Raw genomic sequence first — 18,709 nt, 5'->3', positions numbered from 1 at the left:
CAATTTCAGCTCCCATCCCCCCCAGGTATAGCAGGTAGCATCTCCCTGACCCTCCCACGTTGTACCCAGTGATATCCTGCCCTCTGTTGCCGTGTTTGACCCGTATCACCTTTTTGTGTATGTGTCCCATCCAGTGGGGCGGGGGGGGGGGGACTCGATCGTTTCTAGGTATCAGTGTATCATTCTAAGGTACTTAAGTTCCCTGTGGAAGCAGTAAGCCTTTGAGATAGGTCGGGGGGGGGAGGGGGCTCTCGTCTGTGGTCTCAACCCTAAGCATCGTACCCCACTCACCCAGATACCGTCAGGTGTTTGGCACGGTTAACCGGGTGGGTGTGTGGTGGTCCTAATAGCTTGCTTCTTTCCCCGTCTATGGTGTCCTGGTGGCCCGACCCTGATTCAAGTAACAGTGGAGCCTGTCGTGAAGGAGTACGCTTTGCCCCAGTACTAACCCGCCCTCCTTGTTGCATTTGTAGTACCGAAGTCCCGCCTTGGAGCAGTAAACCATAGATATGGCTGTTGGGTTAGCTATTAGTTATCACGGGGATTATGTACATGTAGCACCTCCTCCAACTCCTCTCAGCCCCAGGCCTTGCAGGAAACCTCAACCTGAACCTCCCCTGTCGTACCTCTGTAATATCTAGCGTATGATGGGGGGGGGGAGGGGGTGTAGGTATCTGTGTATCGTTCTATGGTACATGAATTCCCGCAGTGAACCTTTGATATAGGTGTAAATTTTAAACGGTTTGTACATTTAACAAGATATAACTGTTGGCTCCCTGCCATGTCCCATCCTCCCCATGCACAATAACAAGTTACGATATCATTAAGTTGACATTTGTACGTTTCATATAGTGGATATCTGGCTTACTGTAGCCATAAGTAATCTCTAACTCCTTCTTGCCCAAAGCGTATCTAGCGTGTGTTGTGCCCCTGCGCGTGTGGTGTCTGATACTGTGTCCCAGGTCAGACCACTTCCCCTGACCATGAGTACGTATTCCGGGTATATTTATGCATGACACCTGAAAAACTGTGTCGGGAAAAAAAAACAATAGTAACAGGAAAACATCTTATAGTTGGCCCAACCAATCCAAGTGCATGGGCCCTTCTGTAGGCAAAGCGTCTCGTAGGCCCCTGTGTCTAAAGCGTCTGCATTCCCGTGCCTATGTTTTGGGCTGGGAGTTCTTGGTGACCTCGTCCCTGGTGCCAGATGAGAGAAACTGTGTAGGGTATTTAACATGTAGCCCCCCCGCCCGCATCCCGCCCCAGTACTGCTAAGAGCCCTTAGACCTTCCTTGCAATCTTCACTTAGGTGGGTGCATGTATGCAGGGTGCTCGTCCCGGTCTCTCATCTGTGCTCAATGTCCCCCCGTCCCCCTCCCAAATGACCCTGAAGCCCATGTCCCTCTATCCCCGGGAGCGCGCCGGCTCCCCGAGTGGGTGGGCCCGTTCAGCCTTTAAGGGTAAGTTAGCAATTAGGTGTCCCCAGTACCTTACACTCCGATGATCTGCCATTCACCAGGGAGCGGCGGTAGGTCTCCAGTGCCTGTCAACGTGGGTGGGAGCTGTGGTGGAGCTTGTATCCCGAGTCCCGTAAAGAATGTCGTGACATCTTCGCCCGGCTGTAGTACGGAGGTTTTGCCCTGGTGAAAAGCGAGAAGTTTGAAGGGGTACTTCACGGTTGCTGCCCTCAGAGCTTCTGTGATGGGTCTCCATTTCCGCCTCCGTTGTAGCGTAGCTGGCGCCAAATCTTGGAATAATGTGAGGTCTGAGCCTTGATGGCGGATTGGGCCATCTCTGCCTTTTCTTATCAGTGCCTTTTTAGTTTGAAAATGTAAGAAACGAATGATGATGTCTCTTGGGTTATTTGCGTCCAATCTTCTAGTACGAAGTGCCCTGTGGGCCCTCTCTATGTGCCATAAGTGGTCAGGCAGCTGAGGGAGCAGAGGTTTTAGGATAGCCGTCACCACGTCTATCACTGAGCCTTCCCCCGAGTTTTCTGGGAGGCCTCGGAGGCGAAGATTATTACGTGATCTATTCGCCATATCTTCAATAGAAGTTCTGCTGTCGCCATTCTGGCGGTTAAGACGTTGACTTGGCTGACTGCTGTGTTGTGTGCTGCAGTAGTAGTCTCCAGGCGGTGTTCCAGCCTCGTGGTGCGCTCGCCAATGGCTTGAATTTCTGTCCTCAGGACATGTGTGGAGCGTTCAATTTCCCCTGCTAGGTAGGTTTTTACCTCTGCCAGGGTAGCCAGGATTTTTGCCGTCTCATTCGTGCTCAGTGCGCCCTCGGCCTCTGCAGTTGGTGTCACAGGCGATCTAGGTGAGCCCGCGGCCTCTAGGCCTGCTCCGCCGCCATCTTGTGATCCTACAAGTCCGCCTCGCGGCATGGTGAAGAACTCAGCTACTGAGGCTCCTGATTCCGAGACTTTTTTTGGTGTTTTTTTTAGTTTGGCTTTTCTCCATCTTCTGCACTTAATGATTTAGGGTGGTTTAGTCGTGAAATGTCAGCTTTTGTGAGCTATCTGCGGTGTGTACGGAGCGGAGCTCTAGGCAGATGCGTCCAGCTCGCTCCGTGTCCAGGCCACGCCCCGAAACTATTTGTCTTTAATGACTCATTAACTGATAGGGGTGGTGTACTAAACTTAGGGGGTATTGGGCCTGAAAATTGGGGGGACCTCCGTGTTCTTCAGGGGATGTTCATCCAGAACCTGACGAACAAATTTAGGGGCCTACTCATCCACTAGCGGTAGCATAAACATCGACTGCCCCTATAACAACTACAGGCGTGCAGGTCGCAATGTTGGCCGCCCTGAAGCCCGCATAAGACTGACCGAACCGGCAGACTGCAGATATAACAGACCTCCAGGTTATGTCAAATACAGACTGAGATGTCTACATATATATCATAGGTATAAGTAAGCTGACAGGAGGGCTCACCCCCAAACCGCACCCCTCTCACATTCAACCCCCTGGGGCGGGCTACCTTAAGTGATTACCGAGCAGGTACTCTATAGGTTACGGAGACTTTAGAAAGGGGAGCCCAACAGAACAGGATGTCACGGCCCAAAGGCGCCATCGCTACCTGACGCCAACCACTCTAATGCAATTCAGTAATGCAATATGGTATTAGTGCAATATGGTATTATTCATATTATATTTAAAACTCATGTTTGACTTTCTGGTTTTACGGTTAACTATCAGCCACGTTTAAAGTCCAGACGTTCCAAATGGACACTAAAGGCTGCATGACGGTGGGACAATCGCCACCCCCCCTCGACCAGACTATGCGTAGTGTGTTTCAATGCGCACACCCTGGTCCCTGTCTTTGGGTTAATCGCAAAGGAGTCTTGTATATATCTTATTGTTTATATTGTTTGTTATGGTTTAATTTCGATTTTGTACTAAACTGTACTGTGTACCGAAAGTTCGTCAGAAGTCACGCACCTATGTACCTGAAAGCATATAACACACATGGCAGGCGAGTGTTATTCAGCCATACACAAACCCACTTCACGTATGTTTATAATCAGAGGGCACAGACCTCTCAGAAGGGAAAAATAGGCAGTTTAACTCTACAACAATCAAATAAGGCGATCAATTATACCCACAACAATGTCCTCATTTAAAGTTTTTTCACTGAATGTAAAGGGCCTCAACAGCCCCCACAAAAGGCGTCTCGCAGCCCAAGAAATGTCAAAATCCAAAGCAGCTATAGTATGTTTGCAAGAAACCCACTTTTGCTCACGTAAGCCAGCCCGATTCTACCCGAAAAAATATCCCCAAATGTTCCACGCCTACTCCCCGAGTAAATCTAAAGGGGTCTCCATCTTATTTCACACAGACTGGGTATTCCAGGAAACTATGCAATAAACGGATACATTGGGTAGGCTATTAATTCTGGTGGGATCCTTGAATGGCTTTCTAGTTACTGTAGTATCTCTATACGCCCCTAATGACAACCAAATTGCCTTTATTCGTAAGGCTCTAAAAAAAATAGCTTCACTGAAACAGGGACATGTCATTGTTTGTGGCGACTTTAATTGTGCCCTGAACCCTGAGTTAGATATAAACAGAGAACAGAATAAACATCCCACATCGCAATCTCGTATTAAAGGTAATCTTTTCTCCAATATACTCTTTGAGCATAACCTGTACGACACATGGCGCTCCACGTATCCCAAAGAGAAAGATTTTACGTATTTCTCCCCCGTCCATTTGACCTACTCACGTATAGACCTCTGCATAGTAGATGCTAGAACCCTACCAAATGTGACAGAGGTATCCATAGGGTTGAGGACCTGGTCAGATCATGCACCAGTCGTGGTGATGTTTGCAGCACTTTATCCAGCTAGGGGTAGGGGAAAGTGGAGGCTTAACGAAGGGCTGTTGGACAGAGATCAGGTGCTGACCGCAGTGACTAGGGCCTGACTAGGCCGCTGAATACTTTAAAGAAAACGCCTCAGATGAGATCTCTATTAGTACGGTATGGGTTGCTCACAAGGCTGTGATTAGAGGGGTGCTAATCAGGGAGGGCGCTAAACACAAGAAAATCCAAATGGACGCGCATAACACACTCATGAAAGAATACACGGAGATAGAAGCTCAAAATAAATCAAAACCGTCCAAGACGCTTACCAAACGTATTGGGGAATTGCAAAGAGAGTTGCGCTCTCTCTCCCTAAACACGACGAAAGGTGGATGAGGTCCCTGAAACGGACATATTACACTCAGGGAAATAAGGCAGGCAGACTCCTAGCAAACAAAATTAAAGCTAAACAATTCCAATCTAAAATCCCCTATATTGACTCACCCATTAAGGGTAAATTATACAACCCAGAGGACATTGTTAATGAATTAGCACAATATTACCACAACCTTTACAACTTAAAAGACGACCATAACACACCCCACCCATCTCTAACTGACATACATGACTTTTTGGGGAGTACAACATTGTCTCATCTTGACCAACACCAGAGCAGCGCGCTAGACTCCCCGTTTACGGAAGATGAAATTAAGACTGCAATACATTCTTTGCCAAAACACAAGGCCCCAGGCCCGGACGGGCTTTCCAACTACTATTATCACAAACTAGAATCAACCCTGATCCCTTTCCTAACTGTGCTTTTCAATGACATCAAAACCTCAGGTTCTATGCCTAAAGAGATGCTGGAAGCACACGTGATAACTCTCCCCAAGCCGGGTAAACCACCTACGGTAAGCGAAAACCTTAGACCCATATCCCTGTTAAATGCAGACACGAAACTATATGCTAAATTGTGGGCAGCAAGGATCAAACCCCTTCTAGTGGACTTGGTGTCGGAGGAACAAGCGGGTTTTGTGCCTGGTAGACAGGCGGGCGACAATACCAGACATTTCATAAATTTGATCAACTGGGCTAGGACTAGCAAACAGGGAGGTACCGTTCTGGCGCTCGACGCTGAAAAAGCGTTCGACCGCCTGAACTGGGACTACATGAAAATAACACTCACAAAAATGGGCTTCTCTTCTTCTACCTTGGGAGGAATTATGGCCCTTTACAAAGCTCCATCGGCGAAAGTGTTCAACTCTGGATTTTTGTCCAAGCCGTTCAATATAAGCAATGGCACTCGCCAGGGGTGCCCGCTTTCGCCTCTCTTGTTTATTCTGAGTCTAGAACCAGTCATCAACCGCATAAAAACTCACCCAGATATTAGAGGCCTGGACACTCCGGCCGGGATTCAGAAAATAGCACTATTTGCGGACGATGTCCTGCTCTACCTAACACACCCACATACCTCCATTCCAAATCTGATGGAGCTTTTATTACAATATGGGGAGGTCTCGTACTATAGAAATAACCTCAAGAAAACCCAAGCATTACCCATCGGCTTGCCTCCCCATGAGGTGCAATCCCTAAAAGACTCCCATCCCTTTGATTGGAGGTCAACCTCACTTAAATACCTAGGCACAAAATTGGCAAAATCTGACTCTCAACTGGTGCAGGAAAATCACAGGCCCTTACTCCACAAACTACAGTCCCAATTAGACACATGGCAGGGGTTGGAGGTGTCATGGTTAGGAAGGATACACACCACGAAAATGATGGCACTACCCCACGTGTTATATCTCTTTCGTACGTTACCTATAGAATTACCAGATAAAACCCTGAAAAGGTTTCAGTCAATTTTTAACGCATATATCTGGAAAAAGAAACCCCCAAGGATAACTAGACGCCTCACCTGGCAAACACCACTGAAAGGGGGACTGGGCATTCCGGAGGTGAAATCCTATTATAGGGCAGCGCTATTAGCGCAAGGACTAGAGGTCCTGTCAAATTCCAAACCCCCGATTTGGTTGCGCTTAGAAGATGCGTGTTTACACCCGACCAAACTCGAACACCTACTTAGATCATATAAAAAATGGGACACTAAACAGCATAACCCTTTGCCGAGTACGCGTGTCCTGATACGCAGCTGGCTGAGATGGGCCCGCACACTCACTGGAGTGAACAATCTCATTTATTTCGCTCCCACATCTATCCTATCAGCACTATCGCATGACATACCCAGAACGTCCTGGATACAAAAAGGAATTAAATACATTCACCACCTATTCACACCACAAGGCCTTAAGTCTTTCCCAGAACTGCAAACAGAATTCAATTTACCAGCTAGAGATATCTTTACCTACATCAGACTCAAACATATAACACTCTCACACAAAATACATTACCTGGATGAGTCCCAACTCACTCTCTTTGGTCGCCACTGTATAGGCAAGGGTGCAAATACCAAACCGCTATCCCTGTGCTACACCGCCATCAACGATGTAGAGCCACTGTCCAAACACACTTACATGGAACAGTGGGAAAAAGAAATCAATATCTCTATCCCCATCCCACTTTGGCTACAAGCCATCCAAACCACCAAAGCCTCTTCACACAGTCTGTCCCATTGGGAGGCATACTGCAAGCTCCTAATGAGGTGGTACTTGGTCCCAACTCGACTGGCACACATGTACCGTACTGTCTCTAACAAATGTTGGCGTTGTGGCCTTCACGCAGGTACTCTCACACACATTTTTTGGAATTGCCCCACGTTAGGACCATATTGGCAACAAATAGGGGAGGCCCTCACCAGGATCATGCCGATACCAATTCCATTTACACCGGAATGCTACCTCCTCCACCTCTCCCCGACTGTCTTCTCACAACCACAGAAGGTAGTTGCCATACACATTTTAACGGCGGCAAAATCCAGCATAGCAAGTCACTGGAAAGGAACAAATGCCCCCTCATTCGCAGAAGTGTGGAACAGAGTAGATGCCACATACGAATATGAACTCATGGCATACAGGCTCAGTGGCAGAGAGGGGACGCACTCACTAAAATGGGCTGGCTGGACCGATAACAGATTGACTCTAAAACCAGTAGTCCACACTCTGTAGATGATAAATAGGAACCTCAAGCCCACTTAGCCCTTCTATAATAATTGAGATATAATAATTGAGACCAAACAATACCTGTCTACATCACACCCTATCTTTGATGACACTGGTCGACCTGGATGGACACAACAATTGAGTACATAGCAAGTTTTATCATACACAGTACAAATGACGTTGTTCTTCCAGAGAACAGTCTGTGACAGGTGGATAAAGGGAATACACCGAAAATGAACACCATACCACAGCTAAAACACACAAGCCAACTAACAGCCGACATAGTAGCAACACTGTAAAGTACAGGACACAGAGATAGCTAGAGCTCGTTTCAGCCCAACAAAGGTTTAATTGGGAAATGAGTATGTTGTAAGATACTGTAACAGCGACACTGCATATCAGGTGGATAAGTATCCATATTAGATCTGTGATCTCACCATTTGACAAATGAAGATGGGACGGTCAACGTCGGTTATGTCAAAATGTAACTTACTGTAATTAACACGTTGATCTGACAACTACATGAGCTAGGTGTCGAAGATGTAATATTCTCTGTAATACTATGTAAAATGTGCATCGTGCAAAGTACATTGTTTTGTTTCCCCGCTCCCCTCTTTTTATTTCTGTACCCCAATTGTTTATTACGTATATGCAAACATCAAAACTCAATAAAAAAAAAAAATATATATATATATATATATTCTTTATTTTTATTGTGCAGTGTATAACAACAAAGCCCGCTTTGCCACAACAGCAAATGCAAGCGTGTGTCAAGCAAAAGGAACAAGTATATGACAGTTAGATTCAGGCACTTTTATAGAGTTAGAGGAATCAGGCTAGTGTGTCCATGGTGGTGTCTGGTAGAGAAAGCACCATGGGCACAGGGGTATGCTAATTAGTTTGAAAAGACATGAAAATTACACGAAAGTAGACTGTTAGGGGGTCTCAGTATTTCCCCCCATAGGGTAGAATAGTATGGGTCAGGAAAAGCGCACATGTGTAGCAGAACCCCTAAGGGATTAGAGCCCCTCCCAGAGTCTGCAGATAAGGTACGATATCTTATTATCAACACTTGATGGGGGCGGGGTGGTGGCTTCCGTTATGGCCCTCAGTAACTAAGGGTGCCTTATAGGCCTTATGAGTGGGCCTAGTGCAAACACAATCATAATTAAGTGGAAGAACATAATTAAACAAATAAAAAACAGCCTATGGCAACTTAAATATAAATCCGGTTTACGGTAGTGTTAGTTGTTTGACCCATCATGGGATGGGAGTGTTGTGGGGCGGTGTTGTTCAGGTTTCTTCCCTGGCATGCACTTTGTGTTGTGTGGAGCGGGGGGTAAACTACAGTATAGTCGAGGGGTCCAGACATGCCAGACCTGTTGTTGCTGTTCCCACTGGTCTATGCAGGCTCAGGAGTTGCAGGTGGTATTCAGAAGTTGCAGGTGGTATTCCAGCTCTTGGAAACTTGAAGCCTTGTATGTCGAGCCCTGTAAAGGACAGGGCCTTTGGGAACCAATAGCAGTAGGAGACGTCCTTAGCTTGTAGGGTCATCAGTAGTGGCTGCAGGGTCTTACGATCTTGTCCAGTAGGGATTGTAATCTGATTATCAGGTCTGCTGTCGCCTCTGATGCGGACGCCGGCTTCGGCAGTCGGAACATGCCCTCAATTTTAAATGCTTTGGCTTGTTTTGGTGGTAGTAGAGTATTTAGCAGGCGGCGCACATAGTGCGGCAGGTCGGTCAAGCTCACCGAGTCCGTAATTCCCCGCCCTTATAAATTGTAACGCCGTCTTTGATCTTCCAGAGCCTCAGTTCTGTCTGCCGTGGCTTTGTTTCTGTTGGAGTTCTGCCAGTTTGCATTCCACGGAGGTGAACCTAGAGTAGAGTGTGATCATCGTTGCCTCCAGGAGGGTTATCTTGGTCACAGCACCTTCTATGGCGTCTTTATAACAGGCCATGTCAGCCGCTATATTCGCTCTCAGTTCGGAGAGCATGTCTTAGGCTAGGCTGCTGTGACCAGGTCTCCGGTAGCTTTATTTGGGCACGGCTGGCGGGTCAAACGAGGCCCCCTCCCCAGGGGCCCTCGTGTCCCGGCGCCATTTTGAGAACCCTGCAGCAATTCACCGATGTCGTGGCTGAGAACCTGGCCATTAGGAGCAGCACCGTTATTACTAACAGTACTGTATTGTACAAGCAAAGCATTTAGAAAGCCTTTCAGTAAAACATGAAAGCATAACTCTACAATGTTAGCCACTATCCACCGATTAACAATGTGTAATTCCCCCGTGACTGTTTTATTATGATCTCATCTTATGTCATCAAGAGATCTGGAAAGGTCTGTACTATACAAATTAAATTGCGTTAATAACATTTTGCTACTTAATATTCAAATTTATTTGGATCATTGGTGCCACCTAGTGGAGTAAATCTTTATGGCTATCATTGATACAGTATTTTTTTAACCCCTTAAGGACACATGACATGTCATGATTCCCTTTTATTCCAGAAGTTTGGTCCTTAAGGGGTTAAACCTCAAGCTTAAAGGGAAATTATAGTGCTGGGAATACAAAATTGTATTCTTAGCACTATAGCTCCCTCGTGACCCTACTCTCCCGGATTAAAATAGTTAAAAACTTTAATTTACTGACAAAGGGGGGCTAATGTGCATGCGCGGCCAGCGCATTAGGCCCTCGTCATAGGAAAGCATTGCTGCAATGTTTTCCTATGGAGAAATAGCTGACACTAAATGTCCTCGCCTAGCAAGCAGCAATCGCCTCTAGTGCCTGTCTGGTAGACAGCCACTGGAGACAGACTTAGTGCTGCAATGTAAACATTGCAGTTTCTCTGGAACGGCAATGTTTTACATTGCGAGACTAAGGGCAAAGGGACACAATGAGCTGAAGTGGTCTGGGCGCCTATAGTGTCCCTTTAAAGGAACACTAAATATTAGGTATACAAAACTGTATTTCTAACTAACACTAAAGTGGTCCTCTGACCCCCCTCCTTGCCCCATCCCCAAAATGGTTAAATAACCCTTTCTTTCACTCACTTAATTCCAGTTCTAAAGTCCCTGGCCTCCGCCTTGTTCGAGGGGGAACCTAATTCGCATGCCAAATATGCATTTGCCCTTCCCCATAGGAAAGCATTGAATCGATGCATTCCTATTAGGATTTTGAGGACGCTGGTTGTCCTAATGCAACGCGTGAGGAAGGCCAGGGTCCTTTTACGGATTCAAACTCTGTGAAATAGCAGGAAGCACCTTTAGTGGCTGTCTGGTAGATATTATATTTACATAGCAGGGCTGAGGGGGACAGGGACACAGCACCTAGACCACTTCAATGATATGAAGCTTCTGCATGCCTATAGTGTCCCTTTAAAGCTTATCAATGTCTTAAATGTAGGAAACAACGCTTAAATAAAAGACAGTTCAAGAAAGAAAGTGTAAAGAGAACACAAAAAAGCCATAATGAGATTTTTCACTAATCCAGGACACACAAACATTCATTTTTACCTCCTCTTCTCTGCTCTGACCTTCTGAATCTTCAAACTGATCCATTTCAGCAGTGACAAATGTGATAATAGAGGAGTTATGTGAGGTTTCCGGTTGAGTGCATTGGACCTGCCAAATACAATGAATGAAACAAGAAATTATACTTTTATCATGTATTATCAATAATGTCCAACTAGTAGAGGGGAAGTACAAAATAACTTAAGTAGTCAATAATGGTTATTACATTAAAAAAAAAATGTTTCTTCTCTATTTTGATCTATGTAAGCTTTTTATCTATGCAATACAGTGAATCTTCTACATACTTTCTGTTCTTATGTTTGCCAATCTCTGTGTCTTGGTAAAACTAGTTAATTGCTTTCTCTTCATAAAAAATACGCAAAATATATTTTGTAACATATGGCATATATGCGGAAGTGTAACATAATAACTGAGTACTTAAAAAAGATGAAAATAAATAAATCTGAACTTTGGTGGGAGTACATTTCACCCTGGAGTGTCCCTTTAAAATCTGAAATAACCAAGAGGTCAATTTGCAGAGGCTAGAAATAAGCAACAAGTCCTAATATTTCATGGATTTTTGTTTGCACTCTCGGTAGAATGCATTTCACCCGGGGGTCTAATTTCTGTGAGCTATATAAGAAATGTTAGGTTATAAAAATGACATACTTTTTAAAAGTTAGATATGTTATTTTGTGCAATTGGACGTATGCCTCACCCCCCTCAAAAAGATGAACCCTCACAATATTTTCTTTGTTCCAGAATGTCATGCGCACTGTCATGCGCCGGTAGCTCCCTCCTTGTAATAAACTAAACGAACACCGATATTCAGTGTTTCTTTGTTCGTCTGACATTTCTATTCATTAATTTGTCTTTCTGACGAATGAATGAATGGATGAAAGTCCCGTTTGCATGTCCAGGTGTTTAACTGGGCATGTGCGGGGTTTCGCAGCGCTATCTAGTGTGGGCAGATGACGTGTCCCACAGGGACTTCATCTACCCACACAAAGATGGCCGCGCTCTGAACATAGGACCGGACACAAAATAAAGTTAAACAAAAACGTGATTCGTCCATGACAGTGCCACTTTAAGAACACACAGTGTATACACAGCAATTATTACAATCTGTCATTGTAATACTTCTCACAGAGAAGTTGCCATACTTTACACAATGATGTTGGATGTCACATAGATACACTATTTAACTTTATTTGTGGTGGAAGCCCTTCTTGTCTGTCTGTGTGCAGTAGTCATAGCAAGTGCAAAATGTAAGCAGTACTAACATTGTTTCTCTTTGCATGATTGCAGGGGCAGTACATATGCCCCAAAAATTCCTTCATTAAGATGAAGTAATTTGGGTGCTTAGACTTGCCCTTTAAGAATGCATAAAATTATTTAATGCGCACTGTTCTAAACACACTAATATTGAAAAATTAAAATAACTAGCAGCTAGGTACACTGTAGACACTGTGAATATGAACATTTTAACAGTTTGCTACTGAAATACTCTGACAGTGACATATTAAGTGTTTTAAAACAGGATTATGTTATTCCAATCATACAATTAATATTACATATTTCAATCATAAAATAATTATTATTGTGATATGCTCACCTTACATGACTTTCCAGCTATTGCAGAAGAGTTTCCACAAGCTTCTGTTTGGTTCACCGAATTATTACACTCTGAAAGCCAGGAGCTCCTCTCTAACGTGCAGAAGTACAGAGCATCATGATAGGGTTCAAGTTTACATAGTTACAAAATTACATAGCTGAAAAGAGACTTGCGTCCGTCAAGTTCAGCCTTCCTCACATATGTTTTTGCTGTAAATCCAAAAGAAGGCAAAAAACCTAGTCTCATGCACTTCCAATTTTGCCACAAACTAGGAAAAAATTATTTCTCGACCCCAAAATAGCAGTCAGATATCTCCTTGGATCAAGCAGCTATTACCCCACTAATTAGAAATTATATCCCGTTATGTTATATTTTTGCAAGTATTTATCCAATTGCAGTTTAAACATCTTTATGGACTCTGATAAAACCACCTATTCAGGCAGAGAATTCCATATCCTTATTGCTCTTACTTTAAAAAAAAAATTTATTTGCCTTAGATGAAATCTCCTTTCTTCTAGCCTAAATGCGTGACATTGTATCCTATGTATAGCCCTGAAATGGATCAGCGAATAATTTCCCTTGTTCTTTCCAGAGTTAATTGGATCAGGACCTGGGGAAATTTGGTCAGGATGGTGGTACCAGCTACCACTAAATTGGCTTGGACCCTTAGATTTATTTGAAAAACACAAAATGCAAATAGAGAAGAGTAGTCGCCTAATAGGAGAACACTCAATGCTGGTATAGGTGCTAATAAACACACAAATTATTTACACCTTAGTATACCTAAATAAATTGCTTGGAGAAAGTTGGTTTGAATCAGGGGAAAGCACTCAAAACCTAAGTGTTAATGCTACCTTATGTATCCACATGCAAATAAATCTTTATTAAAGGGACACTATAGTCACCAGTGCAACTACATGTATTCCTAACCCTATAGTGTTAACACGACCATCTAGCCCCCCTGGGCCCCTCATGCCTCCATAAATATAGTAAAAATCTTACTGTATTAAAGGGACACTCCAGGCACCCAGACCACTTCAGCTCATTGGAGTGGTCTGGGTGCCAACTCCCACTACCCTTAACCCTGCAAGTGTAATTATTGCAGTTTTTTTAAAACTGCAATAATTACCTTGCAGGGTTAAGTCCTCCCCTAGTGGCTGTCTATTAGACAGCCACTAGAGGACACTTCCTGCTTCATAGCACAGGTTTTCTGTGCTAGAGCGTCGCTGGACGTCCTCACGCTGTGTGAGGACCTCCAGCGTCGCTCTATTCCCCATAGGGAAGCATTGAAATTCATTTTCAATGCTTTCCTATGGGGTGCGCTAATGCGCATGCGCGGCATTGCCGCGCATGCGCATTAGGTCTCCTCGGCCGGCGGGCGAGATCAGTCTCGCCCACCGGCTGACGTAACCAGAAGGAGGAGCGGCGGGGGAGGAGGAAGCAGCGACGTGGGACCTGTCGCTGCCCCTGGTAAGTGACTGAAGGGGTTTTCACCCCTTCAGCAACTGGGGATTGGGGGGTGGGAGGGAGAGGGACCCTCCAGTGCCAGGAAAACGGATTGTTTTCCTGGCACTGGAGTTTCCCTTTAAAGCCAGAAGATGTAAATCTGCATGCTGAGACTCAGGAAAAACAGGCAGTCTGCTGACATGTGACAGCCTGATCCAATCACAGTGCTTTCACATAGGATTGGCTGAGACTGACAAGGAGGCAGATCAGCATCTCCTCATAGAGATTAATTGAATCAATGAATCTCTATGAGGAAAGTTCAGTGTCTGCATGTAGTGGGAGGAGATACTGAATCACAGGATACTCGTGCACAGCAGAACTGAGTGGATGCCTCCATCAACTCAGAAGTCCCTCTGGTTCACTCTGAGTGACTGCAACTGGAGGTGTTCCTAGCTTTCAATGTAAACACTGTATTTTCTGAGAAAATTTACATGAGGAAAGGCTGCAGAGAGTTATAGTTCTCACCTGAACAACCTCATTAAGCTGAAGTTGTTCCTTTAACCTTTTATCTAAAAAAGATACAGTAGTAGCAATTGTGACACGAGGTAATGACGAGGTAATGACTGTCGCTCAAAATATGACTTACAAAATAACAACTTATTACAATGTTGATAAATTGGTGGATAGTGCTCATAACCATCCAAGTGAAGTGTAAGCCTTCATGTGTAGACACAGGGGATTATTCACTGAAATATCATTGCCAGGTTTCCCTCTGAAAAAATTCTGATAGCGAGATGCAGAATTGCAATGCCTCAGCTACAATAAATGTCTCTTGGTTTGTGATACTATAGACAGGAGTTCTGTTGAATAATTGGAGTAGCTTAACCCCTTAAGGACCAAACTTCTGGAATAAAAGGGAATCGTGACATGTCACACATGTCATGTGTCCTTAAGGGGTTAAATACCAGACCTAGTGCATTCTATTTTCGCCCTAAGGGATGGTGCACCGAGGAGAGTATGTGCAGCATTCAGTCATAAGGTTTAAATACAAAGACCGCTATTCCTAGTGACCTAGGTCTCCTGATAACACCTTTGTGGGTGTTTTATACTGCAGTTTTGAGTGCTTCCCCCTGATTCACACCAACTTTCTCCAGGCAAGTTATTTAGGTATACTAAGGTGTAAATAATGTGTGTGTTTATTAGCACCTGTACCAGCATTGAGTGTTTTCCTATTTGGGGACTACTCTTCTTTATTTGTGTTTAGTGTTTTATTATGTATAGCCCTGTTTATGAATAGATTTCCAGATAATGGTTTGTACTGGCCCCGAATATATTTGTATAATGATATCATATCCCCTCTGAGGCGCCGTTTTTCCAAACTAAAGAGATTTACATGGATTTTACATGGATTATTGGGAGGGGTTGAGGATGACCCAGCGGTCATGGTCCATGTTGATACCAATGACAAAGTAAGAGGAAGATGGAAGGTCCTAAAGAATGATTTCAGGGAATTAGGTAGCAAACTTAAGAAAAGCACCTCCAAGGTGGTATTCTCTGAGATATTACCTGTCCCACGCGCTACAGTGGAAAGGCAGCGGGAGATTAGAGAGGTCAATGTGTGGCTTAAGTCTTGGTGCAGGAAGGAGGGTTTTGGGTTTTTAGAGCACTGGGCCGACTTTGCGATTGGGTAAAACCTTTATAGTAGTGATGGATTGCACCTAAATGGGAGAGTGTCTCCAGTGCTGGGGGATAGGATGGCTAGAAGGTTGGAGGAGATTTTAAACTAGTAGTAGGGGGGGAGGGTCATAAGCAATCTACAAAATGGAGATAGGACAGAAAGGAGATGGGCTTTAGCATAGTATAAGGGGGTGGAGACGGGGGGAGGGGGAAGCTCAGAACAGAGAAGCTATGTAATGTTGATAATTCACAAAAAATACAAGTGACTTATGATATTAAATGTATGCTTACTAATGCAAGGAGCCGAAATAACAAAATGGGGGAACTAGAGGCATTAGCATACACTAAACCATATGATATAATAGGCATAACTGAAACATGGTGGGATGAGACACATGACTGGGCAGTTAACTTAATGGGTACATGTTATTTAGGAAGGATAGGAAAAACAAGGAGGGTGGTGGGGTATGTTTGTATGTCAACCATGATTTAAAGCCAAATCTTAAGCAAGTGGAATGCGATGAGGAAAATGTGGAAGCTTTATGGGTAAATATCTGCTTGGAGAAAAAAGGGAAAACAATTATTGGTTGGGATATGTTATAAACCACCTAATGTTACTATTGACGAGGAACAACAGCTGTTTGAGCAAATTGAGAAAGCTGCAAATCTGGGTAACACTTTAATTATTGGAGATTTGAATTACCCGGACATAAATTGGGACAGAGGGACTAGTAGCTCAGCAAAGGGAATTAGGTTTTTAAACTTGTTAAACGACACCTTCATGTCACAACGTGTACAAGCACCAACTAGAATGGATGCTTGTCTGTACCTGGTTTTAACAATAATTGTAATTGGTTAACTCAAGACAAGGTGCTGCAGCAACTAAAGAAAGTTAATATAAACAAAGCTCCAGGGCCTGATGGTATCCATCCATGTGTACTTAAGGAACTAAGTGTAGAAATAAGTGAACCTCTGTTTTTAATCTTTCAAGATTCTTTTCTTTCAGGAAGTGTTCCGGAGGATTGGAGGAAGTCAGATGTGGTTCCTATATTTAAAAAGGGTTCAAAATCCTTGCCTGTAAATTATAGACCTGTGAGCTTAACTTCTGTGGCTGGGAAAAATATTTGAAAGGTTATTAAGGGATAATATTCAAGAATTCCTTAAGAAGAACATGGTTATCAGCAAAAATCAGCACGGTTTTATGAAGCACAGGTCATGTCAAACTAACTTGATTGAAAGAAGTAAGTAGAAGTATAGATCAGGGTGTTGCAGTGGAAGTGATCTATTTGGATTTTGCAAAGGCATTTGATACAGTTCCACACAATAGATTAGTGTTCAAACTCAAGGAAATCGGTCTAGATGAAAATGCTTGTTCTTGTGTAGAACATTGGCTTAAAAACAGAGTACAAAGAGTTGTCATTAATGGTAAATTTTCAAGCTGGACAGAGGTGGCAAGTGGTGTCCCTCAGGGGTCTGTTCTGGGACCCCTTCTATTTAACATGTTTCTAAATGATCTTGAAGACAGCATTGAAAGTCATGTTTCAGTGTTTGCAGATGACACAGAACTTTGTAAAATAATACAATGTGAGCAAGATATAACTTTGCTGCAGAGGGATTTAGATAGACTGGAGGACTGGGCACTCAAATGGCAGATGAAATGTAATGTTGAAAAATGCAAAGTTATGCACTTTGGCGTAAAGAATACACAAGCAACGTATACCCTTAATGGAAGCGAATTAGGGATAACAACACACAAAAAGGACTTGGGAATTGTTATAGACAACAAACTATGCAACAATGTGCAATGTCAATCAGCAGTGGCCAAGGCCAGTAGGGTATTGTCATGCATGAAAAAGGTCATTCATTCTCAGGACGAGAATATCATTTTGCCTCTTTATAAATCACTGGTAAGACCACATATTGAATATGCTGTGCAATTTTGGGCACCTGTTCTAAAGGATATTATGGCACTAGAAAAAGTGCAGAGGCGGGCTACAAAATTAATAAAAGGAATGGAACATATCAGCTATGAAGAAAGGTTAACAAATTTAAACCTATTTAGTTTAGAAAAACGTCGCCTGAGAGGGGATATGATAACATTATACAAATATATTTAGGGCCAATCCATTGTGTGGAAATTTATTCACAAACCGGACTTTACATAGGACACAAGGCCATGCGTTTAGACTGGGAGAAAGAAGATTTCGTCTAAGGCAAAGGAAAGGTTTTTTTACTGTAAGAACAATCAGAATGTGGAATTCTCTGCCTGAAGAAGTGGTTTTATCAGAGTCCATACAGATGTTCAAACAGCTACTAGATGCATACTTGCAAAAACAGAATATTCAAGGATATAATCTTTCAATGTAGGGTAATAACTGCTTGATCCAAGGATAAATCTGACTGACATTCTGGGGTCAAGAAGGATTTTTTTTCCTAGCTTGTTGCAAAATTGTGCTTCACACTGTTTTGTTTTTTTTTGCCTTCTTTTGGATCAACAGCAAAAAAACAATGTGAGGAAGGCTGAACTTGATGGACGCAAGTCTCTTTTCAGCTATGTAACTATGTAACATTATTTAACCTTTATTCATAACTAAAATGCTTCATTCCTTTTATCAATTTTGTAGCTTGTCTCTGCACTTTTTCTAGTGCCATGATATCCTTCTTTAGAACAGGTGCCCAAAACTGCACAGCATATTCAAGGTGTGGTCTTACCAGGGATTTATAAAGAGAGAAAATTATATTTTCATTCTGAGAATTTATGCCCCTCATTTATACATGACAAAACCTTACTGGCCTTAGCAACTGCAGATGGACATTGCATATTGCTGCCTAATATGTGGTCTATAACAATTCCCAAATCCTTCTTGTGTGTGGTTATGCCTAATTCGCTACCATTTAGGGTGTAAGTTGCTTGTGCATTCTTGACCCCGAAGTGCATAACTTTGCATTTCTGTACATTACATTTCTTTTGCCATTTTAGTGCCCAGTCCCCCATTCTATCCAAATCCCTCTGCAGCAAAGCAATATCCTGCTCACATTTT

At 43.5% G+C, this 18,709-nt stretch overlaps 1 protein-coding gene across 1 annotated transcript in view; it reads right to left on the bottom strand.

Moving 5' to 3' along the window:
• The window catches only part of TEX14 (testis expressed 14, intercellular bridge forming factor), a 318,249-nt gene that overhangs the window by 146,545 nt on the left and 152,995 nt on the right, over positions 1–18,709 (bottom strand). The window contains exons 17-18 of the mRNA XM_063425432.1: positions 12,546–12,637; positions 10,934–11,041 (exon numbers count right to left, since the gene is read on the bottom strand). Of these exons, the coding sequence (XP_063281502.1) occupies positions 10,934–11,041; positions 12,546–12,637 (200 nt within the window). The remainder of the gene's footprint in view (positions 1–10,933; positions 11,042–12,545; positions 12,638–18,709) is intronic.

This window comes from Pelobates fuscus, chromosome 1 (assembly GCF_036172605.1).
Source record: "Pelobates fuscus isolate aPelFus1 chromosome 1, aPelFus1.pri, whole genome shotgun sequence".
NCBI classification, from domain to species: domain Eukaryota; kingdom Metazoa; phylum Chordata; class Amphibia; order Anura; family Pelobatidae; genus Pelobates; species Pelobates fuscus.
This window is presented reverse-complemented; position numbering and strand designations above follow the sequence as displayed.